This window comes from Chiloscyllium punctatum, chromosome 32 (genome assembly GCF_047496795.1).
Source record: "Chiloscyllium punctatum isolate Juve2018m chromosome 32, sChiPun1.3, whole genome shotgun sequence".
Taxonomy (NCBI): Eukaryota; Metazoa; Chordata; class Chondrichthyes; order Orectolobiformes; family Hemiscylliidae; genus Chiloscyllium; species Chiloscyllium punctatum.
The window spans coordinates 24,253,236-24,279,114 of record NC_092770.1 but is presented as its reverse complement, the minus strand read 5'-3'; the positions used below and the strand labels follow the sequence as shown (position 1 = coordinate 24,279,114).

At 41.3% G+C, this 25,879-nt stretch overlaps 1 protein-coding gene across 5 annotated transcripts in view; it reads right to left on the bottom strand.

Annotated features, from left to right (window-relative positions):
- LOC140457995 (chemokine-like protein TAFA-2) overlaps positions 1-25,879 on the bottom strand; it is a 360,212-nt gene that overhangs the window by 138,483 nt on the left and 195,850 nt on the right. For all 5 annotated transcript variants that reach the window (XR_011953426.1, XR_011953425.1, XR_011953427.1 and 2 more), the window contains one exon: positions 15,497-15,579. Coding sequence is in view for 1 of the 5 variants with exons in the window: in XM_072551923.1 (XP_072408024.1) it covers positions 15,497-15,578 (82 nt within the window). In the remaining 4 variants the exon portion in view is untranslated. The remainder of the gene's footprint in view (positions 1-15,496; positions 15,580-25,879) is intronic.

Sequence of the window (25,879 nt, the reverse complement as noted above, 5' to 3'; positions counted from 1 at the left end):
TCTACTTAAAGTCATAGAGTCGTAGAGATGTACAGCACGGAAACAGACTCTTCGGTCCAAATAGACCGTGCTGACCAGATATCCCAACCTAATCTAGACCCATTTGCCAGCATTTAGCCTATATCCCTCTAAACTCTTCCTATTCATATACCCATCCAGATGCCTTTTAAATGTTGTAATTGTACCAGCCTCCGCCACTTCCTCTGGCAGCTCATTCTATACACACACCACCCTCTGCGAGAAAAAGTTGCTCCTTAGGTCCCTTTTATATCTTTCCCCTCTCACCTTAAACCTATGCCCATTAGTCTGGACTCCCCCACCCCAGAGAAAAGACTTTGTCTATTTACCCTATCCATGCTCCTCATGATTTTATTAACCTCTATAAGGTCACCCCTCAGCTTTCGATACTCCAGGGAAAACAGCTCCAGCCTGTTCAGCCTCTTCCTGTAGCTCAAATCCTCCAACCCTGACAACATCCTTGTAAATCTTTTCAGAACTTTTTCAAGTTTCACAACATCTTTCCGATAGGAAAGGGACCAGAATCACAAGCAATATTCCAACAGTGGCCTAACCAATGTCCTGTACAGCAGCAACATGACCTCCCAACACCTAACTCAATACTCTGACCAATAAAGGAAAACATACCAAACGCTTTCTTCATTATCCTATCTACCTGCGACTCTACTTTCAACGAACTATGAACCTGCACTCCAATATCTCTTTGTTCAGCAACAGTGCCTAGGACCTTACCATTAAGTGTATAAATCCTGCTCTAATTTGCTTTGCCAAAATGCAGCACCTTGCATTTATCTAAATTAAACTCCAACTGCCACTCCTCAGCCCATTGGCCCATCTGATCAAGATCCCATTTTACTCTGAGGTAACCTTCTTCGCCGTCCACTACCCTTCCAATTTTGGTGTCATCTGCAAACTTACTAACGATACCTCCTATGTTCATATCCAAATCATTTATATAAATGATGAAAAGTAGTGGACCCAGCACCAATCCTGGGCACACTACTGATCACAGGCCTCCAGTCTGCTTCTGTCCTTAGGTCTTATAGTCTTATTCCCAGCTAGCATGCAAAGAAGATTGCGTCCTGATGCTTCCAATCAATTATTTCTGAAGTAGAGTCAAGTAGGGGAACATAGCAATCAAATTGCACAAGGCAAGGTCTCCACAAACAGCAATGAGCTGAATTGCTGTATTTTGGTGATGTTGGTTGAGAGATGAATGGATACATGCATAGCTGTGCTCTGCTTTGTTTCAAAGCAAGAAAGTGCCATATCTCATAACCGTGCTGAACAAATGGATTGGTTTCACATCACAGTCTGACAGGCAGACGTTCTGACAATGCCATGCTCCTACAGCATACAACAGGAGCGTCAACTTTGATGATGTGTGCGAGTGGGGCTTGAACCAATAGCATTCTGACTCTGATACAAGAACACTCTCACAGAGCTCGGATGGCACTGTTATGGCAATGATCCAAAGAACCAATGATAATGTAACCTGAAATTTTTGAGGTAATAGCCATTTTCAAAGTAAGATTGTGTTCATGGCATAGAATGGATTTTGTACATCTATAAGCTCAAACTTGTCAAGGAAACTACAAAGTTAATAAAAAGGTTAGCAAAAATCAGATTGAGAAAAGAAACATTTTATTGAATCTGTCATTTTGGTAGATTTCCTGCAAGAATGTTATTGTTTCACACATGCAAAGCTTTGACATATATAGTGATTATATTTTTGGCCTTTATTTACATGTCTCTGTTGCAGTTCACTTTATGGAATTTGCCTTCCATCAAAATGACTAATGTATAAATAAGAGACGCTGGTATCAGGGGTAGGGAATGCACAGAAGTTATATTCTAGCATTGATGATAAATTACTGCATTTAACCAAATGTCAACAAGGAAACAGAGTCACCAAAGGTCTTCATCAATCAGATAGCTCTCGAAAATTGGCATTGAATCACAATCCTACTCAAAGAAAAGGGCTACAAGCTGTCAAACACTGACCCACTGGAACATTACTCATTAAAAACCCAGGCTAGCAAAGTTTGAAAAATAATCAATCAAAGGTTTGGTGGGGGGTAATGGGAGGAGAAGCTTTTTTGTGCCAGGAATTCATTTTCTATCAAGTAATGGAGACATGTGGATTCAAATAGAATCCGTAATGATTTTTTTTACACATACAGATGCTTTCCTAAATATAAATGGACATATTTCCAGCTGGCACATCTGTTGTGAGGGTATATCTAACGCTGTGATAAAATTGTGTCATTTGTAAAATGCAATAATCTCCATTAATCTAATTTTTAGTGAAAATTGGATAAATTAGAAAATGGATGACAGTGTGCTAAAAACTTCGGTTACTGCAAATTTCACAGGAATTTCAGCCGACTGAATATGCAAGTTTATATCCCTTGGACAAGTCGTTGGTGTAAAAAAAAGTTATGTGCTATTTAAGTTAGCGCATTTATTTTGAGTTAATGACTGCGTGAAAAGTTACACATCTCGAAGTTACAAGCAGTGCACTAAAAATGACTGCAGAATTTTGAGCATGAGTGGAAAGCGATGATAACTTTAATGGTTTCAAAAATATTTTCTTTTACAACCTTACACACCAACCAAAATACAACTTGAATTATTATTTCCTTTTTTTTGCTTCCATAGCAATCTCAGTACACTTGAGATTGGCAATGGAACAAATCGCTGTCAACAAAGGCCTTCTATACCTCACCTTTCAAAATTGGTAACAAATTTTAATCTTTAATCTGCCCATGACAAATAAATCAATTTAACAATTGGCTTAAAGAAGAGGAAGCAATTGATTACCTTCCAACATTGATGTTCATAATGAATTTTTACAACATTCCTTTGAGGGGGGAAATATCAATAATCAGATACATTCCACAGTGAATGAAAGAAGTTGAAGCAAACTTTTGATATGAGCACTTCTGTTTGTGAGAACTTGAAAGGAAGATCCTGACTTTGTAAGCACTGGCCAAAGCTCAGTTGGTTACTCTTCCTTTCTTTATCCCTGCATCTCCAGGGTTTACTATTTAGATGTCACTCAGTTAGTTTACATAGAGTATGTCTATTTAATAGAGGTCTCAAGGTAACATAAAATTTCCGATTCATGCCAATGGGAAGATACAGAAGAGACAAGGAAGTAAGAGCTGCTTCAAAAAATTATTCTATCGATTCAGGGTATATCCTTAAAACTCTCACTGTTGTCATAGTTTCACACAAATTTTGAAGAGAAATTTCCCCAGATCATGGTGATCATTAATGACGATGGTTGGTACACAAAGGAGAAACCAGGCTACCTTCTCCTTGCCTTTCAGCATGGCATGCAAGCTCTCATGGGTTAGGGAAGACTGGGTGTGTAGATGGTGCCTGAATGTTTGTCTTTGAGCCGCATAATGGTACCTGAGAGCAAAGTTGCGAATTCTGGGGCTGCACTGCGGCAGAGTGCCAAGTACAGGTGGTGTATTTTACTCAACATGTTCCCAGAGCAGATGGGACTTCAACGGAAGCCTCTTAGCTCAGAAGCAGTGACACTACCATTGCACTACAAGACACCCAGAAGTGCACTGTACAGTCTCATTGGCAACAGCTGCTGAATGCCATATCAGGATGCACTGGTTACATTGGCTCAACAAAGTCTCTCCTTCCTCAGGCAGCTGAGGAAATTTGGCATGACAGCGAATACCCTTGCCAATTTTTATTAGTGCGCCATCGAGAAAGTTCTGTCTGGATGTATCACTACCTGGTATGGCAACTGTACCATTCAAGATCAGAGACAGTGACAGAGAGTGGTGAACTCGGCCTTGACAATCACAAAGGCCAACCTCTTATCTATAAAATCCATCTACCAGGCCCACTGTCAAGGAAAGGCCGCCAGCATTCTTAAAGATCCATCCCACCCTGGCAATGCTTTTCTTCAACCTCTACCATCAGGGAGAAGGTACAGAAGCCTGAACACATGCACCAGCCAGTTTTAAAACAGATTCTACCCTACTGTGGTTAGAATACTGAATGGACTCACAAACTCTTAACATTCACCTGTACATGTGTTTTTGTTTTTGCTGCTGTTATTTACTTATCTACGCTACTTAACTCTGTGATCTGCCTGAATTTCTCGCAAGACAAAGCTTTTCACTATGTCTTGGTACACGTGACAATAAATTCAATTCAATTCAATTCAGTTTCTCTGCCGAAGGTGAGAAGCCCAAGTCATTTTTGGAGGTTTGCATTCTACCTACAGAAGTAATTAATTAGTTTGCTTCATTGTTAATTTTAAGAACCTCCATACACACAGATATGGAGTTATTAACATGGAATTTCCCTTCTCAGCCACAAATGGAAGCAGATGAACAGCCCCTGTCCAGGCTGATTACTGACCTCTCTGAATAAAAAGGTCCCCTGTGGTGCAACTAATTGGAACACTTGGTGAACCTTCAATCACTGTGCTTTCTGGCTGTGTTTTAAAACTATAAAACTATACAGAGCACAGCTTTGTAAATCTTAAGAACCTTCTGAACACATAGAGAATGTTGAAAATAATAGTTGATTTGTGCTAGAGCAATCATTAATAAATATTTGGGAAGGGATCAAAGTAAAACTTTGCTCTAAATTTGAAGGTTTTGTATCAATATGTCCCACCCCATGGTTTTCTGGAGCGAGACAATTTATGATATTATAATGTCCTCAGATACTGCCTTACCCGCTGTGCTTTTCCAGGACCACACTCTCGACTCATATTATAATGTACTTTGTTTTAAATATATTTTATGCAAAAGTGCATATTGTTGCATAAAGTATATTCTTGTATGTACAAAAGTCTGTGACCCTTATTTCAAAATATTCATCGATCATGAAATTACCTTCTTGTTCTCTAACCTTTTTTCCCAGATGTGATATTTTCAAAAATACCTTGTGGTATGTGCCACCTCTACCCCTTGCGTTGCTGGGTAAGAATTGTTTGGGGTAAATTGCTGCCACCAGTCATTCTCAGCCTTCCGGTAAATATAAGGTATTGCATTTTGGTTAAACAAACAAGCACTGAGTCACCATGCTGCCCTGACTTATAGGCTGGAGCATAGGAGATTGAAGGGTGAATTTATCAAGGTTTATAAAAATGAGAGGCACACATAAGGGTATGTAGACCTGCTTTTATAGTTAATGGTAGGGTCCTGGGAAGTATTGTTGAACAGAGAGACCTAGGGGTTCTGGTACATAGTTTTTTGAAAGTTACATCGCAGGTGGACGGGGAGATTAAGAAGGAATTCAGCACTCTTGCCTTCATTGCTCACACTGTTGGGTAGAGGAGTTGGGAGATCTTATTGAGGTGGTACAGGATGTTGATGAGGCCACTTTTGGAGTACTGTGTGCCATTCTGGTCACCCTGCTGCAAGAAGAATATTAGTAAATCAGAGAGGGTTCAGAAAAGATTTGCCAGAACGTTGCTGGGAATGGTGGGTTTCAGTCATAAAGAGAAGCTGGATAGACAGGGACTTTCTTCACTCGAACATAGGAGGTGACATTATAGTGATTTATAAAAATGAGGGATATGGATAAGGTGAATAGAAAAAGGTCTTTTCCCCAGGCTGGGGGACTTCAAAGTTAGGGGCCATAGTTTTAAGGTGAGAGGAGAAAGATTTAGTAGGGACCTGTGGGGTAACGTTTTCACACAGAGGGTGGTTCATATGTGGGATAAGCTGCCAGAGGAAGTGGTAGATGCAGGACCAGTTACAACATTTAAATGACATTTGGTCAGGTGCGTGAATAGGAAAGGTTTAGAGGGATATGACCCAACCGCAGGCAAGTGTGACTAGTTTAGTTTGGAAAACATGGTTAGCATGGACAAGTTGGACTGAAAGGACTGTTTCCATGCTGTATGACTCTATGACTCTAGTCTTTGCATCTATCTGGTAATTAATAACACAGAATAAATCATCGTAGACTATCGTCAGATAAGATATTGTTTTTAGCATGTTCATAATAATTACAACTACACTTCAGGTATAGTGACTCGGACCCTTGGGAGCTGATACAGATATATCTGCACCCCCCAGGAAAATTCCAATCACCTCATCTCCATCCACCAACTATGTGTAAGATCAGCAGAATGGGTAAGACAATGTAACATGAACATTAATTCCTTCATCATATACAATAATATTAAGTCTGCCTTCTCACCACAGATGCTTCCAGCTTGAGAGAAAGACAACTAGAAACAAGCATCATTAGTTTATCTGTTCATGCACAGACTCTGAAACAAATATACTATCAGATAACTGAAGAGAAAGGAAATCCTGTGCCTTGACAAATCCCATAAAAGCAGGTCTACATACCCGTATCTATGCCCCTCGTTTTTATAAACCTCGATAAGTTCACCCTTCAATCCCCGATGCTCCAGTCTATTAGCCAGGGCAGCATGGTGACTTGGTGGTTAGCACTAGTGTCTCACAGCACCAGGGACCCAGGTATTATTTCAGCCTTGGATGACTGTTGGTGTGGAATTTGTACTGTCTGCCCATGTCTGCATGGGTTTCCTCCAGATGCTCTGATTTCCCCCACCATCCAAAGATGTGCAGGTTCATTGAATTAGCCATACTAAATTGCCCATAGCGTCCAGGGATGTGCAGGCTGGGTGGGTTAACCATGGGAAATGTAGAGTTACAGGGTAGAGGGTGTGGGTCTGGGTGGGATTTTCTCGAGGTGCTGAATGGCCTGCTTCCATACTGTAGGGATCCTATCATTACACAGTTGGTCGGCTGAAATAACCTTGCATTTTCCAAGTCCTAAACCTTCAGCTTCTATTGTATGTGTCGCCATAGTCTTACCAGACCATAGGGGCTGCTCTCTTATTGGAGAGAAGCAACTGGTGGTGATTTGACCTGAGGCCCACCAGACTTTAGGCGAGGGAAGGGGTTGAGAAGGAGAGACCTTCATGGTAACCTCAAACTGGTGATGGGAATTGAATCCACACTGTTGGATCACACTGCGCTGCAAACCAACAATCCAGCCAGCCGAGCTAAACCAATTCCCTCAGCTTCTATTAATCATACACTACTAATGCATCATCCGTAAATCTCAAACTGCAGAAATAACACTTAGTATTAAAGGTCTTTTCTAAAATCGCACAGGCACCAGTTCTGTTAAGATGTGGAACACTACCCAGTGCTTACCTTGGTGATGAAGAGAATTGTTTGAATACCTTAACATTAGTACTATCTACTTGTAGGATCGCCCAACACGGGCCACAGACTGCAGTCCTTAATACCAAATGTTGTCAACAAAGATTACAGAAACAATACACTGGGCACAGATTATTTTATATAATACCACCTTTCCCCTAGCTGCTATCAGTTCTGGACTCATAACATTACGTCTGTCTTCTCTCCACAGATGCTGCCAGACCTGCTGAGTTTCTCCGGCAATTTCTGTCTTTCTGTGTTATAGATTTTTTTGACGCCTTGCTGCTTGACACCTGTTAATTACAGCCAGCGCCTGCTGTGCAGTAAGGACATGGATTCAATGAGAGACTTGTTCATGGTAACACCAGTACTGGCACAGGAAATGATCAATAGGTTTGAAAATAGGTTTGAAATTCTGCCTTAATGAAAAGCAGAAGAGTGTCTCCTTTCCTCCTGTAATTAATTCCAACTGTGGAAGTAAGCAGTTTTTAGAAAAGGTGCAATTCATGACAAATGCAATTTCGTTAGTGACTCATTACTTAAAAAAGAAAGAGGAATGCTCCTGTATGTCACCTAAAGGGGAATCTCAAACCTCAGCATTCAGTTTAAAACATATGCTTGTAATTCATATGTTTAAAACAGCAGACATTGCTGAATGCAATTTAATTTCACAGTGTCTCCGAACCCCATAATTTGCTGATTGCTTTGTTATCATTTCCAATTCCTGCATTTTCCATGCAACATTTGATTAAATACAGCCACATAGAATACAGTCTGACTGCCACCTATTTAACCACACAGTGAACAGCAGAAATCACAGGAAAGGGAAATCAGGCTGGGACTCTTTCCCATCCAGAAGAGAAGGAATAGGGGTGGCCTGGTAGAGATGTCTGATTTTATGAAGGAGTTTGAAGGTGTGAATGTCAAGAACATGTTTCCAGTTGTGGTGCATGTCAAACTTGGGGCTATAAATATAAGGCCATTTCTACCAAGTCAAATTAGGAATTCACTAACACATTGAATTGAATGAGCTTTATTGTCAAATGTACTCAAATGAGTACAGTGAAAAATTTATAGGTCACCACTTACAGTGCCATCTTAAAGGCAGATTCAATCTATCAGCTGTACAATGACCTGGCTTTTATGGGTTTTGTTAACACACATTCCCTCCTCTTCTGTTAGGTATCAATATATTTGTTTAAGGGTCTGCACATGAACAGATATAATAATGATAAAAAGGTACAACTTCTTCAGCTACAGGATTAGTTACAGTGTAACAATGTCACCAACGCATGGCACCATCTTAGGTACAAAGTACCTTGGTACAATCATTAGTTATAGAATCGAAAAATGAGGAAATAAAAGTTACACAACAGCTATCGATATTATGACCATAGATCAGAGAAACAAGAAGCATTATTGGAAAGACAAACAGCACATCATTTGCATCACATGGTGCAACTTAAGTGGGTAAAGAGAGAAAAGGATATGCAGACATGTTCAGGTGAAGATGTGGGTAGACGATTACGTGCAATCGGCGAAAGTTTACTATAATTCAATATGTTTTACTTCATTCTTTGATGGGGCGTAGGCACCACTGGCAAGACCAACATTTGCAGCCCATCTCTCACTGCCCTTGGACTGAGTGGCTTGCTAAGTCTTTTGAGAGAGCAGTTAAGAGCCAATCACATTACAATGGGTCTGGAGTCACGTGTAGGCCAGATTTCCTTTGTTAAATGGCATTAGTGAACCAGTTGGCATTTTAAAATGGGCATGGTCACCTAACTGAGACTAGTTTTCAATTCTAGATTTTTATTAACTAAATTTTAAACTCTACAGGCTGCTATGATGGGGTATGAACTCTTGTCTCCAGAATATTAACCGTGGGCCTCTGGATTACCAGTCCAGTAACATTACCATTTTAATGTCATCTCTCCCTGAATATTAATATTATTTTAACATTCATCATTTCAAACTTGAAAATATAGTATTCTTTATATTAATAAATGCCACAAATACAGCAGGGAGCACCAGAGGAATTTTTTTTAATCAGATCTTTCAGAACATTTCGATTTTGTTTCCTGACTGAGCACATTGGCTTTAAATGGTGGTCAAATACTTTTGCATTATTCAATGACTGGCAGTGAGCTTTTGCTACTAGGTGCAGGATTAGAATTCCATGCATGTTAGTACAGGTGGAGGGCACAGATATTAATCTGAGTTTAGGTAAAATGAGCAATGCCCACTGCATAACAGATTTATTTCATCTCTCCATTTCTGCTCGAGCTGAGTGACCCAGTGTATTTCGATTCATTGCTGATCAAATTCTCACAGACTTGCAAATAACCATAACAGCAGGTTTGTCTTGATGGGTCTTGCTCTGATCCTATGTTCTGCGGCTATGAGCTGAAGGATAAAGAGAAGTGCCTTTCCTTTTACAAACCAGGGCTTCCCAGAGTAATTCTCAGCTAACCAAATGCTACTAAAGTGAAGTCATTATTGTAATTTGGCAAACATGGTAGCCATTTTACACACAGCAAGTTCCCATTTTATCAATGACATAATGACCACATAACCGCCTTTGTTAACATTTTTGTCAAGAAAGCAGACCTAACATTTCGAATCTGATAACCAAAAAATATGAAATCTGCTTTCTACCCAAAATGCTATCAGACCCGCTGAGTTTCTCCAGCAATTTCTGTTTATGTTTCAGATCTTCAGCATCTTTGTTTTATTAAAGTATATCTGGATCCTGTTAACAATCACTTGCCCCAGTGGACCCTGCCCATGTCCTTGATCAACATCCACTCGCTCCTCTGGGGAAAAGGAAGTAGGAAGCACATGATCTGAATTAGAGAGACACACAGTTTGAGGAAGGTTGACAGAGTTTCCAAATAAAGGGATCAAGGTTATGGAGATTGAAAGACGTGGATGAGCCCCACAAAATCGACACTCCCCTCCAGTATAATTTCACTTTCTCCACTCCTATCAACCCTCTCTCTCCTCCCCCAATTGACCTCCCTCCCTCCCACAGTCAACCCTTCCCTCCTTCACAATGAACACTCCTCCAATTGGCCGTCCTTCCCAACACCCCCACCCCCATTTGATTAGCCTCAGCATCCAGAACATGACCTTCTTAGGCATGCAGGAATGTCGAGTTGAGGTTAAAATCTGATCAGGCATGATCTCATTGAATGTCGCAGGAGGCTTGAAGGGCCTATCCTTGTTCCTTCTTCATATAACTGTATCCCCCAATTCTACTATCTCATATCAGGGGAAATATCTTTGCAGCATCAGGGCAGCACAGTAATACATGGTTAGCACGCTGCCTCACAGGGGCCTGGGTTTGATACTGGCCTTGGGTGGAGTTTGCGTGTTCTCCATGTGGCTGCATGGGTCTCCTCTCACAGTCCAAAGATGTGCAGTTTGGATGGATTGACCTTGTTAAGCATTGACATGTAGTGCGCGGGGTTGGTCTGGATGGGATGCTCTTCAGAGAGTCAGTCAGATTTGATGGGCCGAATTGCCTCTTTTTGAACTGCAGTGATCCACTTTGTCAATTCTATTCAAAATCTCATGCTTGAATAAGATCACCTCTCATTTTTCTAAACTTCAATCAGTACATGTCCAGGTTGTTTATCCTGCCCGAAACGTCGATTCTCCGTCTCCTTTGATGCTGCCTGACCTGCTGCGCTTTTCCAGCAACACATGTTTAAGCTCTGATTCCCAGCATCTGCAGTCCTCACTTTCTTCATAAGACAATGCCATTGACCCCAGAATCATTTCAGCAAAACGCCTCTTCACTGCAATTGTATCTAAAGTTGTGTATTTGTGCATACAACCAGAATATGCATGCAAATAATAAAATTAACTTTGTCTTTCTATATTCCTGTAATCTTTGATACTCTTTCATCTCCTTAGTAATCAAGAATCTATCTACCTCAGCTGTAAAAATATTAAAGACTCTGGATACACTACCTTTTGAGGAAGGCAATTCTAAGCATTCACAACCCTCTGAGAGAAATGTTTCCTCATCTATTTTAAACAGGAAACCCCTTATTTTTAAATTATGATCCCGTACTTTTAGATTCTCCCATAAGGGGAAACATCCTTCTCACATTCATCTTGTCAAGTCCTCTCAGTCACCTCTGACACTTCTAAACTCCAGAGACACAGGACTAACAGGATTAAGTCCTCGAGCTTAATCTGTAAGTAAGGAGTAGCCAGTGCAACAGGATAAACACCAGAACAAACGATTGAAGCAACCAGTATGAGATTCTCAGGACATTAGCAACACAGAAAAGTGAGGATAGATTTTACAGATTTGTGCAGCAATCACTGTTTACTAATGCTAACCGAGTAACTCACATCACCGTGACGATAAGCCATTGATCGCTCGTGAAATAGCCATGTCATCAGAACCATTTTCTGAGAGAAAATCTTTGTTTTAAGAAACTGGGGTGGGGGTGAAAGTGAATGTAGCAGTGGAAAGTCCAATCCAACAGCACCAGACAAGGACAGTCAAATTATTGGCATAAAGAGGGTATCCAAACAAGTATCCAGAAATTGAAATGAGATATACACTCACTAACACCAGCTGCAAATTAGCTGGGTGTTGTAAATGGCCATGATCATCAGTCCATAATGAGTCCAAATAACCTTTCGTTGAATGTAGCCTTGCATTAAGTAACATGTCCACGAAATGCTGTGAATTTGACATTCCTCATCCAAGCATTGATCCTCGTAGTCTCCTTCTGAAACATGAAGCAGTTATGCTGCCCAGTGAAGGCTTTAGTCTATATTTTCCCAACATGCACTGGCAAAGGACAAGATTCCTCATCTCCCAGTAGCACCACGTGAGAAGGTTACAAGAACTGATGAGATCCAATAGCTATGTTTATCAAGTTTGGAGAAGATTTGTAGCTCAGGTTGAGGTTCTAGATGTAAGTTTGCTCGCTGAACTGAAAACAAACCTTCCAGCTCCGCAAGCAATCTTACATCCAGCTATGTTTATGTTCTCTTGATTTTTCAATTGTTGGTTTATTCAAACATAAGAGCTTCTTTATAATTATTTCATATAGGATCTGGGGTTAGTCATGGGTTAAATTTTCCTTTGGGCCTGGCATCTTCTGTTGAGGTTTGTTCAAGAGAAATCTGCTGAACAGGAATAAAGCTAACAACAGCACCCCCTGTGGGTGTTCCCATCAAACAGCGACATCACGTGAACCTAATCAGAATTCCTCTTTCGCTGACGTGTCTGTCATAAACATTGCCCAAGCACATCATCAACACCTTCTTACAAATTCTTTTAAAGTGTTACTTTGTAGATACTTGAAAGAAAGGCAGGAGATATGCACTGCAGATGCGGTATTGTGTAGTTAACATTCGTTGTCACAAATTCAAGACTTCCTTTCAAAGCATAAAATTAGTCAACCTATAATATTATTATACCTCAGCTTAGGCCATTCAGCCCTTCAAGACTGTTCCACCATTCAGTTTTCTTTTATTCATTCATAAGATGAGGCCATCGCTGGCTAGCCTCGTATTCACTGTCGCTCCCAGAGGAATTTTTAGAGTCAACCACATTGCTGTGGTCTGGAGCTGAAAATGTGTTGCTGGAAAAGCGCAGCAGGTCAGGCAGCATCCAAGGAACAGGAGAATCGGCGTTTCGGGCATCAGCCCTTCTTGCTGTGCTTTTCCAGCAACACATTTTCAGCTCTGATCTCCAGCAACTGCAGTCCTCACTTTCTCCTGCTGTGGTCTGGAGTCAAATATAGGCCAGAGCAGATAAGGAGGGCAGTTTCCTTCCATAAAGGACATCAGTGAACCAGATGGGCTTTTCCCAACAATCAACAGTGGCTTCATGGTTATCGTTAGACTTTTAATTCCAGATTTTTATTGAACTCAAATTCCACCATCTGCTGTGGCAGAATTCAAACTCACATCCCCAGAATATTACCTGGGACTCTGAATTAACAGTCCAGTGCCAATACCACTAGGTCACTACCTCCCCAACTTAGATCATGTTTGACCTGCACCCTAAGTCTATTCACTCACCTTGACTCCATGTATTCTTGGAGACAAAAAGAAACTGTTGAGTTTGAAATTAAAGTGAAAACGGTTCTGGCCCTGGGGAAGTGCTGCCCTATTTGAGATGCCAACAGCTTGGAGACCCGATGTCTGTTCTGAAGGTACCCGGGACTCTCAACTCTCGCCCAGTAAATCCTAATTGGCACTAAATCAGGTTGGAGATGCATTGAATGGCAGCAGTTGTAACCAATTCTCAATGAGTGAACTGCCCCACTGCTACAATTATTAAAATGAGGCTTTACAGTCTCAAACTGGGATCCTGACTACTTTCTGAAAGCAGTGAATGACATCAAACAAAGAAAATTCACAAATTCTTAGAACTGAGCTCTGTTTCAATCATTGATGATACTTTTCATCTTTGAGCCATTTTCTGATCTTCAACAGAGTTGCTGAAAACAGATTTTCTGACTGGGTGTTTCTTGGCAAATCAGTACTGCATTTTTCAATATTTTATTAATCCAAAAATGTAAACAGCAAAGTCCTGATGGTTGGAGTTTTGAGTTCAGGATCTAGTTTATTTGCTCAACAGCCTTATAATGGTCAGTCCCTTACACTGAAGGGATGAAAATATATGGGCTGGCAGGCATGCACTAGAAAGCCCCAATCCAAATGGCCTTTCCCTACAGGGAGCATGGGGCTAGTGATAATATTTTCTACTAGGTCTTACATCAACATTGAATGATGGGTGCCAAGCTCCTACCCAACATCTCTATAACCTGATCCCTCACCTTCACCTGGTCTGGTCTACCTGAGACTCCAGGTGCACAGCAACTGAAGAACCGAAAGTAGACATCATACTGGACTTGAACTGCTAACTCAGTTTCTTTCTCCACAGATGTTGCCAGACCTGCTGAGTTTGTCTGTCATTCTCTGTATTTGCACAGCGATGTGGTTGACTCTGAAATGCTTTCCAAAATGACCTAGCAAGCCACTCAGTTGTATCTACAGCCACAGAAAAGCCTGATGGATCACCCAGGACTGGGTAAGGCACCAGAAATGGCAACGAGGTAAAAACAATGACTGCAGATGCTGGAAACCAGATTCTGGATTAGTGGTGCTAGAAGAGCACAGCAGTTCAGGCAGCATCCAAGTAGCTTCGAAATTGACGTTTCGGGCAAAAGCCCTTCATCAGTCCTGATGAAGGGCTTTTGCCCGAAACGTCGATTTCGAAGCTACTTGGATGCTGCCTGAACTGCTGTGCTCTTCCAGCACCACTAATTCAGAACCAGAAATGGCAACGGCAGGCACAGCTCTGCCAAACCTCCTTACTAACGTCTGCAGACGAGTTCCAGAACTGATAGGGCTGACCCCCAGGCTAGTTAAACAATGGCCTGACATAGCTATTCTCAGGGAATCATACCTTATACATAGTCCCAGATAACACTATTACAATCTCCCATCAACCAAACATGTCAGCACGGTGATACACAGTTGGGAATGAACTGTCCTAGGAGTCCTCAACATTGACTCTGAACCCCCTGGCATCAGGGAAAACATGGGTAAGGAAGTTTCCTGTTGAATACAACCCACCACTGTTCCTCAGCAGATAATACAGTTCTTCTCCACGTTGAACACCACTTAGAAGATGCACTGTATGTTCAGGGTACAGAATATACTCTGGTTGGGACCTACAATCTTCTTCACCAAAACTCACTATTGACATCACTATTCTCAACATCACTATTGACCAAGCTGGCTGAAGGACACAGTTACTCGGCACTGATTACACACAAATCAACAAATCAAGAAGGCAGTTCACCACCAATTTCTCAACTGGGAAATGGAAAATAAATGCAGGACTAGCCAGCAATTTCCACATCCTGTGAATGAACATTTTAAAAAATCTAGCAACCATAAGTGCCATTCAAAATATAAACTTGCAATACAACCAGCAGAGTTTAAGTTAACGTATTTATAGTTTGTTTACTAGCTCGAGATTCGCAACACCTAGACTGAAGCTGATGGAGGGAAAATAAACTAATTAGGTTGATTTAAGTGAATTAATTTTGGTCAATACCATCAAGATTTTATTTGGCACTTGAAGAGATTCTTCATTTCATAACAAATTTCAGCATTATTAAAATAAATTGTGCCATTTATTTTTCTATTTGTGAACTTGGAGTTCTGTGGGATCAGGCAATTGACTTCGATACAATTGAAACATAGAAAAGTTGACAGTATGAAATAATCCATACCTTTATGATGGTTTGCAGCTGATAGCAATTTTCCCCAAAGGGTTATCACACATATGATAAGTAGCAGTGTCCCTTTAACCATCCTATTAAAAAGAACAGAGATCATTGCTTACAGTTGATTGTACCTTTTGGGATATACTGTAACAAATAATCAATTCACAATACATTACAAGTCATTCAACATTGGTAAATAATGAAGCATAATGGCACACAATTATAAACTTTACGATTCCCTGGTATTTCATTATTTTAGTCCGATGGCAAAGCAATAAACTGTCAGTCGTCAACTTGTGAAATTATTGAGTCCAATTATTTTATTCATTTAGAACTGAACACTTGGGATAATGTTCAAATCTGTGGACCCTGTGTGGGAAAGTGGGGCGAGTGTGAATAGTATATGAATATTATGTTACTCGACGGGCTGTAGGTCCTCTTTCATACAGTAAGATTCTGTGATACTACGAACTACCAGACAGACACGATTCTAGAGGGCTTGGTGCAGCCTGAAGACTGCAAGTTTAGGAAAGGTTATAGTTGGTCTCGTTGAATTGTATCTGTACAAGTGTGATCTCTTTTCCTTTAAGTACTTCAGCATGCACATGCTCATGTATCACATATCTCGGCAGGTGAAAACTGGAACCAGGCGTTTAATGGGAAGCAAGTTCAAGGGAGAAGTGGCATTTCTCATTAAGCATGTCTTGTTTGTAGCTCAGGAATAAGCAGGCTTCCTTCAGCTAAGAAACCTAACACATGCACTGCCAAGTGATTTCAATTTTCCCCGATACATAACACCCATAGTGTCAGAGGAGCTCATTAATCAGCCTTTGTTATCTGAAATGAAACTCCAGTCAGTTATTCTACTCAGATTAATTATGTACAAAAAATGATGCTGTAGCCAGATCTCCCATGTTAAAACAGCTTATAAATGAAAATGTATCATATTCCTAAGCCAATATCACTGTAAAGACATCAATTAGAATATGAGTCCTCTTTGATGCCTGGAACTTCAGACATTTAAATTGTCACGAACTTAATTTCATCATTCAAATGAAAATTGAAATGTGATGTACATGTCGACAAACTTCGCACTTTTGTACCCCACAGCTTTAGGAATGGAGAGATACCTGAGTACATAATGCAAGGTTGGCACTACAGAGCAGTAGTGCAGGAACCCTGCACTGTCTCATGTGCTGTCTTTCATTTGAGATATTAAAACTGCGACTCTGTCTGCTTTGTCAAGTGTAAGTAAAGAATTCCATGGCACTATACAAAGAAAAGCTGAGGAGTTCTTCCAAAGTCCTGGCCAATATTTATCCTCAAAATAGCAGCATTAAAAGAGATTATTTGATCAATTGTCTTATTTCTGATGGCTGGAGCTTACTGTATGCAAATTGGTTGCTGTTTTTCTTACACAGCAATGTGATAACATTGTAAAAATACTTAATTGTCACATTATTTAAGGTATTTCCTGAGATTGTGAAAGGTGTCATATTCAGCCTGTCAGATTGAAACCTAATGGAACACTGACAGGGAGTGGCACTGTGGGTGGCACATGGCTCAGTGGTTAGCACTGCTGCTTTACAGTATCAGGGATCTGGGTTTGGTTCCACCCTCAGGTGACTGTGTCAAGTTTGTACATTCACTCTGTATCTGTGTGGGTTTCTGCCGGGTGTTCCAGGTTCCTCCCACAGTCCAAAGCTGTGTAGGCTAGGTGGATTGACCATGCTAAATTGCACATAGTGTCCAGGCTTGTACAGCATAGTTAGATTAATCATGGAAAATGCAGTGTTTCAAGGGTAGGGGTGTGGGACTGGCTGAGATGCTCTTCAGAGGGTTGATGTGGACTTGAAGGGCTGAATGACCAGCTTCCCCTCTGTAGGGATTCAATTAAATTTCAAGATAATTCTTTCTCTCTGCCAAATATCCAGTTCTACTTTAATCGTTTTCCAATGTGAAGCACTGGCATTGGGAAAGGGCCTTTGAATAGAGCATGCAGAATCCAGCATGAACCACTACTTGGATGTTCCTGACCATCTTCAGGGCAGTCAGTTCATTAGGAACTGCAGAGAGGTAATGAAATGGAGGTAAACATTCACTTGCAGTGTCCGGGTGATATTCTGACAGCAAATGTCCGCAGTATTATAAAACCAACCACCCATGGAGCTATTGATGGAGGTGATGGCCTAGTGGTGTTATCGTTGGGTTGTTAATCCAGAGACTCAGAAATGTTCAGGGAATCTGAGTTCAAATCATGTCTCAGCAGATGGTGGAATTTGAATTCAATTAAAATAATCTGGAATTAAGTGTCTAATGATGACTATGAAGTGATTGTCAGGAATAAACTCATCTGGTCCATTAATGCCCTTTAGGCAGGGAACCTGCCATCCTTAATGACAATACTGCACATGACTCCAGACCCACAGCAATGTGATTGACTCTTACCCCCCCCACTAGGAAATTATGGATGGGCAATAAATAAATACTGGCCTAATACTTTCCTTATTCTGTGAAAGAGGTTTTATAATTCTATTCAATGTGCATCTCTCGAAAAATTGATCCATAAAATCCATGAATAGCAATGGAAAACAGGCCACTCAGCTGAATTTCTGCTGATATCTCCTAAGTGTGGCATGTTCTGTTTGAATTTTATGAACAATGAGCTCTTGGGTTTTTTTTAGATTAGATTCCCTACAGTGTGGAAACAGGCCCTTCGGCCCAACAAGTCCACACCAACCCTCCAAAGAGTAACCCACCCAGACCCATTTCCCTCTAACCAATGCACCTAACACTATGGGCAATTTAGCATGGCCAATTCACCTGACCTGCTCATCTTTGGACTGTGGGAGGAAACTGGAGCACCCGGAGGAAACCCACGCAGACACGGGGAGAATGTACAAACTCCACACAGACAGTCACCCGAGGCCAGAATCGAACCTGGGATCCTGGTGCTGTGAGGCAGCAGTGCTAACCACTGAGCCACCTTGCCGCCCAAATAGCTTTGTTAGCTTTATTAACCCTTTAAATCTGCATCCTAAATGAGATAGAGGACACTATCAGGAAAATGGATGTACAGGCCATACCCAATTTACAAACGTATAACTTATGAATGCTTGTCCTTACAAAGGCGGTCCCGTACAGGAGTGTATCAAAATTAAGGTGAAAGATCTGACATGCAAACTTTTTTAGTTCTTACAAATGGCTTTTATAATGCCCTGCATTGTGTTCCGACTTGCGTACAAATTAACCTGCAAACTCACTCAAGAACAGAATCTGTTTGCAATCTAAGGACTAACTGTACACAATGTAGCAGCAAGTTACTGCAGAGCCTGGAACCTGTGCTGAAAACAAAACGTACTGGAGATCACAGCAAGTCAGGTAGCTTTCATGGAAAGGCAGCAAGCTAACATTTCAAGTCTAGATGACTCTTTATCAGAGCAGCCACCTCGACTTGAAATGTTAGCTTCCTTTCTCTCCATGCATGTTGCCTGACCTGCCGTGATCTCCAGCACTTTTTGTTTTCAGAACCAACTGTACATGGTCTTTGAAGCTTGACTGTACCTGTACTTCATGCCCCATGAACACGTTCGGTCATCAATCACTAGCCTACATCAGCATCTGCCTTTAAGTTTCCTGGTATACAATTGTGCAAATGTGCAAATAGTCATTAGACCACTTTCATTTCACACCAAATAATAGGATCCTTGCAAAATTTTTAGCGTCTATATAATACTGTAGCATGGCAGTATCTTTTTAAAATTTTATTTTGTGCTTATTTGAGTATATAGGAAACAAAGCACTAATGCACTGAAAATATTGACATAATGCTCTGGGGGAAACATAACCCAACTAACAAAGCACAGCTGATGCAATTGGCTTTTTTATAAATATATCCCCTCTTTGTGCTGTTTCCTTTCAAATGAAACCCAGTGCACCTCATTCTGTATTTTGCTCACAGCCTCTGGGATTGGGGCATGTTTTTACGTCTCAGAGAAGGACATATAGAGTTCAACAGAAAACCACAGACCTCAATCTTTGAGAGAGAAAAAAAAAGCACACACTGTTGAACTTGTCAGTTTCGAGGGGAAGAGCTGTACTCAAGATTTACTCTACATCTGAAAGTATGAGCAGATTGTGGATCTTCAGAGAGGACTGAGGGGAGAACTAAGCAAAGATATTTAAGATATGGAGGTGCCTGTGTTGGACTGCGTGGGCCAAGTCAAAAGTCACAAGGTTATAGTCCAACAGGTTTATTTGAAATCACAAGCTTTCGGAGCACTGTTCCTTCATCACTTCACTTGACAGAGGAAGAGTGCTCTGAAAGCTTGTGATTTCAAAGGTATTTAAAATTACCAGGGGTTTTAGTAAGGAGGACACAGACAAGATGTTTCCACTTAATTGTGCAGATTCCAACATTAAATGTTATAAAGATAACCCAGTGGGAAAACCTGAAGAAACATCTTTACGCAATCTGGTTTGAATGTAAAACACAAAATCACAGGGAGTAGTTGAGGTGAATAACATAGATGCATTTAAGGGGAAGCTGATTTAACACATAAGGGAGAAGGCCATAGAAGCTGAATAACTTATAGAGTCATAGAGTCACAGAGATGTACAGCACGGAAACAGACCCTTTGGTCCAACTCGTCCATGCCGACCAGATATCCCAGCCCAATATAGTCCCACCTGCCAGCACCTGGCCCATATCCCTCCAAACCCTTCCTATTCATTTTCCCATCCAGATGCCTGTTAAATGTTGCAATTGTACTAACCTCCACCACTTTCTCTAGCAGTTCATTCCATACACATACCACCCTCTGTGTAAAATGTTTGCCCCTTGCATCTCTTTTATATCTTTCCCCTCTCATCCTAAACCTATGCCCTCTAGTTCTGGACTCCCCCACCCCAGGGAAAAGATTGCCTGTTTATCATATCCATGCCCCTCATGATTATAAGGTCACCCCTCAGCCTCCGACATTCCAAGGAAAACAGCCTTAGCCTATTCAACCTCTTCCTATCGCTCAAATTCTCCAACCCTGGCAACATCCTTGTAAATCTTTTCTGAACTCTTTCAAGTTTCACAACATCTTTCCTATAGGAGGGAGACCAGAATTGCATGCAATATTCCAACAGTGGTCTAACAATGTCCTGTATAGCCCACAACATGACCTCCCAACTCCTATACTCAATGCTCTGACCAATTAAGGAAAGCATACCAAATGCCTTCTTCACTATCCTCTCTACCTGCAGCAAGTTAATGAGCTTTGATGAAGAGTGGTGGGAGAAGGATCAATTGGAGCAGAAGCATTGACATAGGTCAGGTGGACTAAATGGCCTATTTCTGTTCTGCAGATTCAATGTCATTATATGTTTATGTCAATATTCTTAATCCCAAAAGAATTGACAATTATGTACCATTGAGCTAATATTTAAATAATTATGAAAGTGTTTTTACAAGTTTTGTTATGGACTGGATCGGATCCCCTCAAAATATTTTAAGACAGTAACCTCGACACTAACTTTTCTTATTTTAAAGGCAAATGTAACATGTTGTGTTCCAGATGCAATTCAATTCGTCAAACTACTTAACATTCAACAAAACACAATTTATTTAAACACTATAGTTAAAATACAACAAAAGAAAGAAGAACCTAGAATAACAACTCTACTGGAAAACTTAACAGAATAGTAGATACAGTAATATTACTAATTAAGTGTACCAATATAGTAACATCCCATAACACAATCCTTGGGAAAAAGGCAAATTAAGAACATAGATTTGTCTCCCAGGCAACCCAGCAACAAAGAGAAACCCCAGCGTCTAGCTGTAACTAAGAGAGGGAAAAGTTCCACTTCTTCAAAGCTCCAGCTGCTTCTGCTGAACGTAAAGGCTCAGAATAAAACTAGAAATCCTGGTCTATGAGAGCTGACCATGCCCATCCAGGCTGCTTCCACTGTTCTAACATTAAAGAAAACCCCAAGCCCTCCCAAGTTGTTTACGTTACCACAGACTGCTTGATGCCTCTCATTCAATCTCTCTCTTAAAAGAAGCCAGGACAAAATACACCTCTTAAAGCTTTGGGTCTTGGAAATGGCTATCACGAGGGAGCGTAATTTTATGGTGATTGGAGGAAGGTTCGGGGAGATGTTAGAGGTAGGTTCTTTACACAGAGAGTGGTGAGTGCATGGAATGCACTGTCCGCAGTGGTAGTTGAGTAAGATACATTAGGGACATATAAGCAACTTTTGGATAGGCACATGGATGATAGTATAATGAAGGGTATGTGGGTTAGTTTGATCTTAGAGTAGGATATAAGGGTGGCACATCATCGAGGGCTGAAAGGCCTGTACTGTGTTGTGCTGTTCTATGTTCTATGATCTATGATCTATGTATGAGGTTGCATGTGAAGTTTATGTTAAGGGTATTGGGGAAAAGAACAAATAGCAATTTTCATATTAAAATAAGGTGGTATTGGAGACATCTAAAACTATTCTGCAGTTAGAAGAATTATATGTTAGGGATTTATAAGATCTGACAACAGCTACATTGGTGGAATTGGAAGATAGAGGTCAAATTTCCTGCCACAGCCAAGTCACAGCCTATTGGCAACGCATCTGGGACTGGTGGCAATACAGAATGTTTCACAGAATGGGGAGTCAATTCAGTCAGCAAGGATTCAATCACAGTCAAAGTAGCTTTACCATGATATAGAACTAAAACATAAAAGCAACTGAAACTTAAAAACACTTGAACTTGAAGCTGAATTTCAGAGAGAGATGAGCAAAAAGCAATTAAGAGGCTGAAAATCTAAAGAGTTGGGAGCAATAAAGGAATAAAAAAGGGCAAAAGAGTCAGAGATAGAGAACAAAAACAGAAATTGCAGGAGAAACTTAGCAGGTCTAACAGCATCTATAGAGGGGAAGCAGAGTCCTTTGAATCCTTTTTCAGGACTGCTGAGGTTCTCCAACAATTTCTGTTTTTGTTCAGATCTTCAGCGTCTGCAAGTCTTTATTACAGAGGATGGGGAACACTGGCTTAAAATGATGCAGTTAAAAATCAGACGTCAGATGCTGAAGATTTCCCTGATGAGGAAAATCCTGGTTAAGAAAAGAACAAAGAAGAATACAGGAACAAGCCCTTCAACCCTCCCAAGCCTGTGCTAATATATTTTGCCCTTCCATGCTAAAACTGTCTTCACTTACAGGATCTGTATCCCTCTATTCCCTTCTCATTCATGTATTCGTCCATGTGTTTCTTGACTGCTGCTATTGTGTCTGCTTCCACCATGCCCTTTGTAGACAAGCAGGAGGCTGGAAGAACACAGCAAACCAGCTAGCATCAGAAGCTGAAGACATCAACATTTCGGGTGTAATCCCTAACTGTTGACTTCTCCACCTCCTGATGCTGCCTGGCTTACTGTGCTCTTCCAGCCTCCTGCTTGCCTACCTTCGAATTCAGCATCCACAGTTTTTTTTGTCTCCACCATCTCTTCTGGCAGTTCCAGGCACTCAGGTGTGAGGAAGGAGCGACGGAATTCTGGGAAGGTGAGTCTAACCGTTTAAAAGACTTACCTCAGGCATCGGGGCCTCCATTTGCCTAGAGGTGCGAGGGAGGAGCGAAGGAATTCTGGGAAGTTTTTAAGTGGGTGAGCTCTGATATATTGAATCTATCAGGAAGCTTTCTCACGCAATGAAACAAAGGGATCGGTTAAAGTGTCTCTGCTTTAATGCAAGGAATGTCAAAATAAGAGTGACAAACTTAGAGCATGGATCAGTACTTGGGGCTACGATGCTGTGGCCATAACAGAGACATGGGTTTCACAGGAGCAGGAATGGCTGCTTAATGTTCCAGGGTTTAGAATGTTTAGAAATAACAGGGAGGGTGGAAAAAGAGTAGGGGGTGTAGCATTGCTAATCAGAGAGTGCATCATAGCTACAGAAACAAAGGTTGTTGAGGAAGGTTTGGTCTATTGAATCAGTATGGGTGAAAATTAGGAACAGCAAGGGAACAGCCACCACATTGAGGGTTTTCTACAGATCACCTAATAGCAGTAGAGAGATTGAAGATCTCATAGGCGAGCAGATTCTGGAAAAATGCAAAAGTAGCAGGGTTGTTATGGGTGACTTCAACTTTCCAAATATCGACTGGAACCTCCTAAGTGCAGATGGTTTGGATGGAGCCATTTTTGTCAGGTGTGTTCAGGAGGGTTTCCTTACACAGTATGTAGACAGACCGACGAGGGGAGAGGCCATTTTGGATTTGGTGCTCAGCAACGAGCCAGAATAGGTGTCAGATCTCGCAGTGGGAGAGCACTTTGGTGAAAGTGATCACAACTGCCTCACAGTTAGCATAGCCTTGGAGAGTGAAAGGAGCAGTTACTGAGGGAAGATATTTAATTTGGGAAAAGGAAATTATGACAATATCAGACAGGAGTTAGGAAGTACAGACTGGGAGCAATTGTTCCACAGAAAGGGCACAGCAGACATGTGGAGACTATTTAAGGTGCAGTTGTTGCGAGTGATGCATAAATTTGTTCCTCTGAGACAGGTAAGAAGGGGTAAGATTAAGGAACCTTGGATGACGAGAACAGAAGAACTTCTCGTCAAAAGGAAGAAGGCAGCTTATGTAAGGTTCGAGGCAGCAAGGATCTAGCACAGCTTTAGAGGATTACAGGCTAGCTAGAAAGGAGCTCAGAAATGGACTGAGGAGAGCCAGGAAGGGGTACAAAAAAGACTTGTCAAGAAGGATTAGGGAGAACCCAAAGGCGTTTTACTCATACGTGAGGAATAAGCGAATGATAAGTGAGAAGGTAGGGCCAATCAGGGATAGCGGAGGGAACTTGTGCGTGGAGTCTGAGCAGATAGGGGAAGCCCTAAATGAGTTATTTGCTTTGGTTTTCACCAAGGAAAGGGAACTTGATATAAATGAAAACTTAGAGGAGCTGGGATATAGTCAAGATTGTTGAAGTTGATGTGCTGGAAATTTTGGAAAACCTTTTGGAAGACCAGATTTATCCCAGACTGCTCCGGGAAGCGAGAAAGGAGGTTACTAAGCCGCTGGCGAGGATATTTGCCTCCTCACTCTCCACGGGAGTCGTACCGGAGGATTGGAAGGAGATGAATGTTGTTCTTCTTTTCAAGAAGGGGAATAGGGAAATCCTGGCAATTACAGACCAGTCAGTCTTATGTCTGTGGTCAGCAAAGTTTTGGAAAGAATTCTGAGGGATAGGATTTATGACTATTTGGCAAAGCATAGTGTGACTAAAGGCAGTCAGCATAGCTTTGTAAGGGGCAGGTCATGCCTCAAAAATCTTATTGAGTTATTTGAGGAGGTGTCAAGACAGGTCAACGACGGTCAAGCAGTGGATGTGGTTTATATGGACTTCAACAAGGCATTTGAAAAAGGTTCCCCATGGTAGGCTCATTCATAAAGTCAGGAAGTATGGCATACAGGGAGATTTGGCTATCTGGATTCAGAATTGGCTGGCTGACAGAAGGCAGAGAGTGGTTATAGATGGAAAGTGTTCTGCCTGGAGGTCAGTGTTGAGTGGGGTCCCACAGGACTCTGCTCTTGGGCCTCTGCTCTTTGTCATTTTTATAAATGACTTGGATGAGGAGGTTGAGGGGTGGGTTAGTAAATTTGCAGATGACACAAAGGTTGGAGGTGTCATCAATAGTATAGAGGCTGCAGTGTGACATAGACAGGATGCAGAGCTGGGCTGAGAAACGGCAGATGGAGTTCAACCTGGATAAATGCGAAGTAATGCATTCTGGAAGGTTGAACTCGAATGTTGAATATAGGATTAAAGATAGGATTCTTGACAGTGTGGAGGAACAGAGGGATCTGGGTGTGCAAGTACATAGATCCCTCAATGTTGCCACCCAATTGGATAGAGTTGTTGAGAAAGCATATGGTGTATTGGCTTTCATTAAGAGGGGAATCGAGTTTAAGAGCCATGAGGTTTTGCTGCAGCTCTACAGGTCCCTGGTGAGGCCACACTTGGAATATTGTGTCCAGTTCTGGTTCTACTTTAGGAAAGATACAGAGGCTTTAGAGAGGGTGCAAAGAAGAATTATCAGGATGCTATCAGGACTGGAGGGCTTGCCTTATGAAGAAAGGTTGAATAAGCTTGGACTTTTCTCTCTCGAGAGAGAGAAGGGGGAAGAGAGGAGACCTGATAGAGGTGTACAAAATAATGAGAGGAATAGATAGAGTCAATAGCCAGAGACTTTTCCCCAGGGCAGGATTGACTGGTATGAGAAGAAGATGTTAGGAGGAAGGTATAAAGGAGACGTCAGAGGTAGGTTCTTTATGCAGAGAGTTGTGAATGCATGGAATGCGTTGCCAGCGGTGGTGGTGGAAGCAGAGTCATTGGAGACATTTAA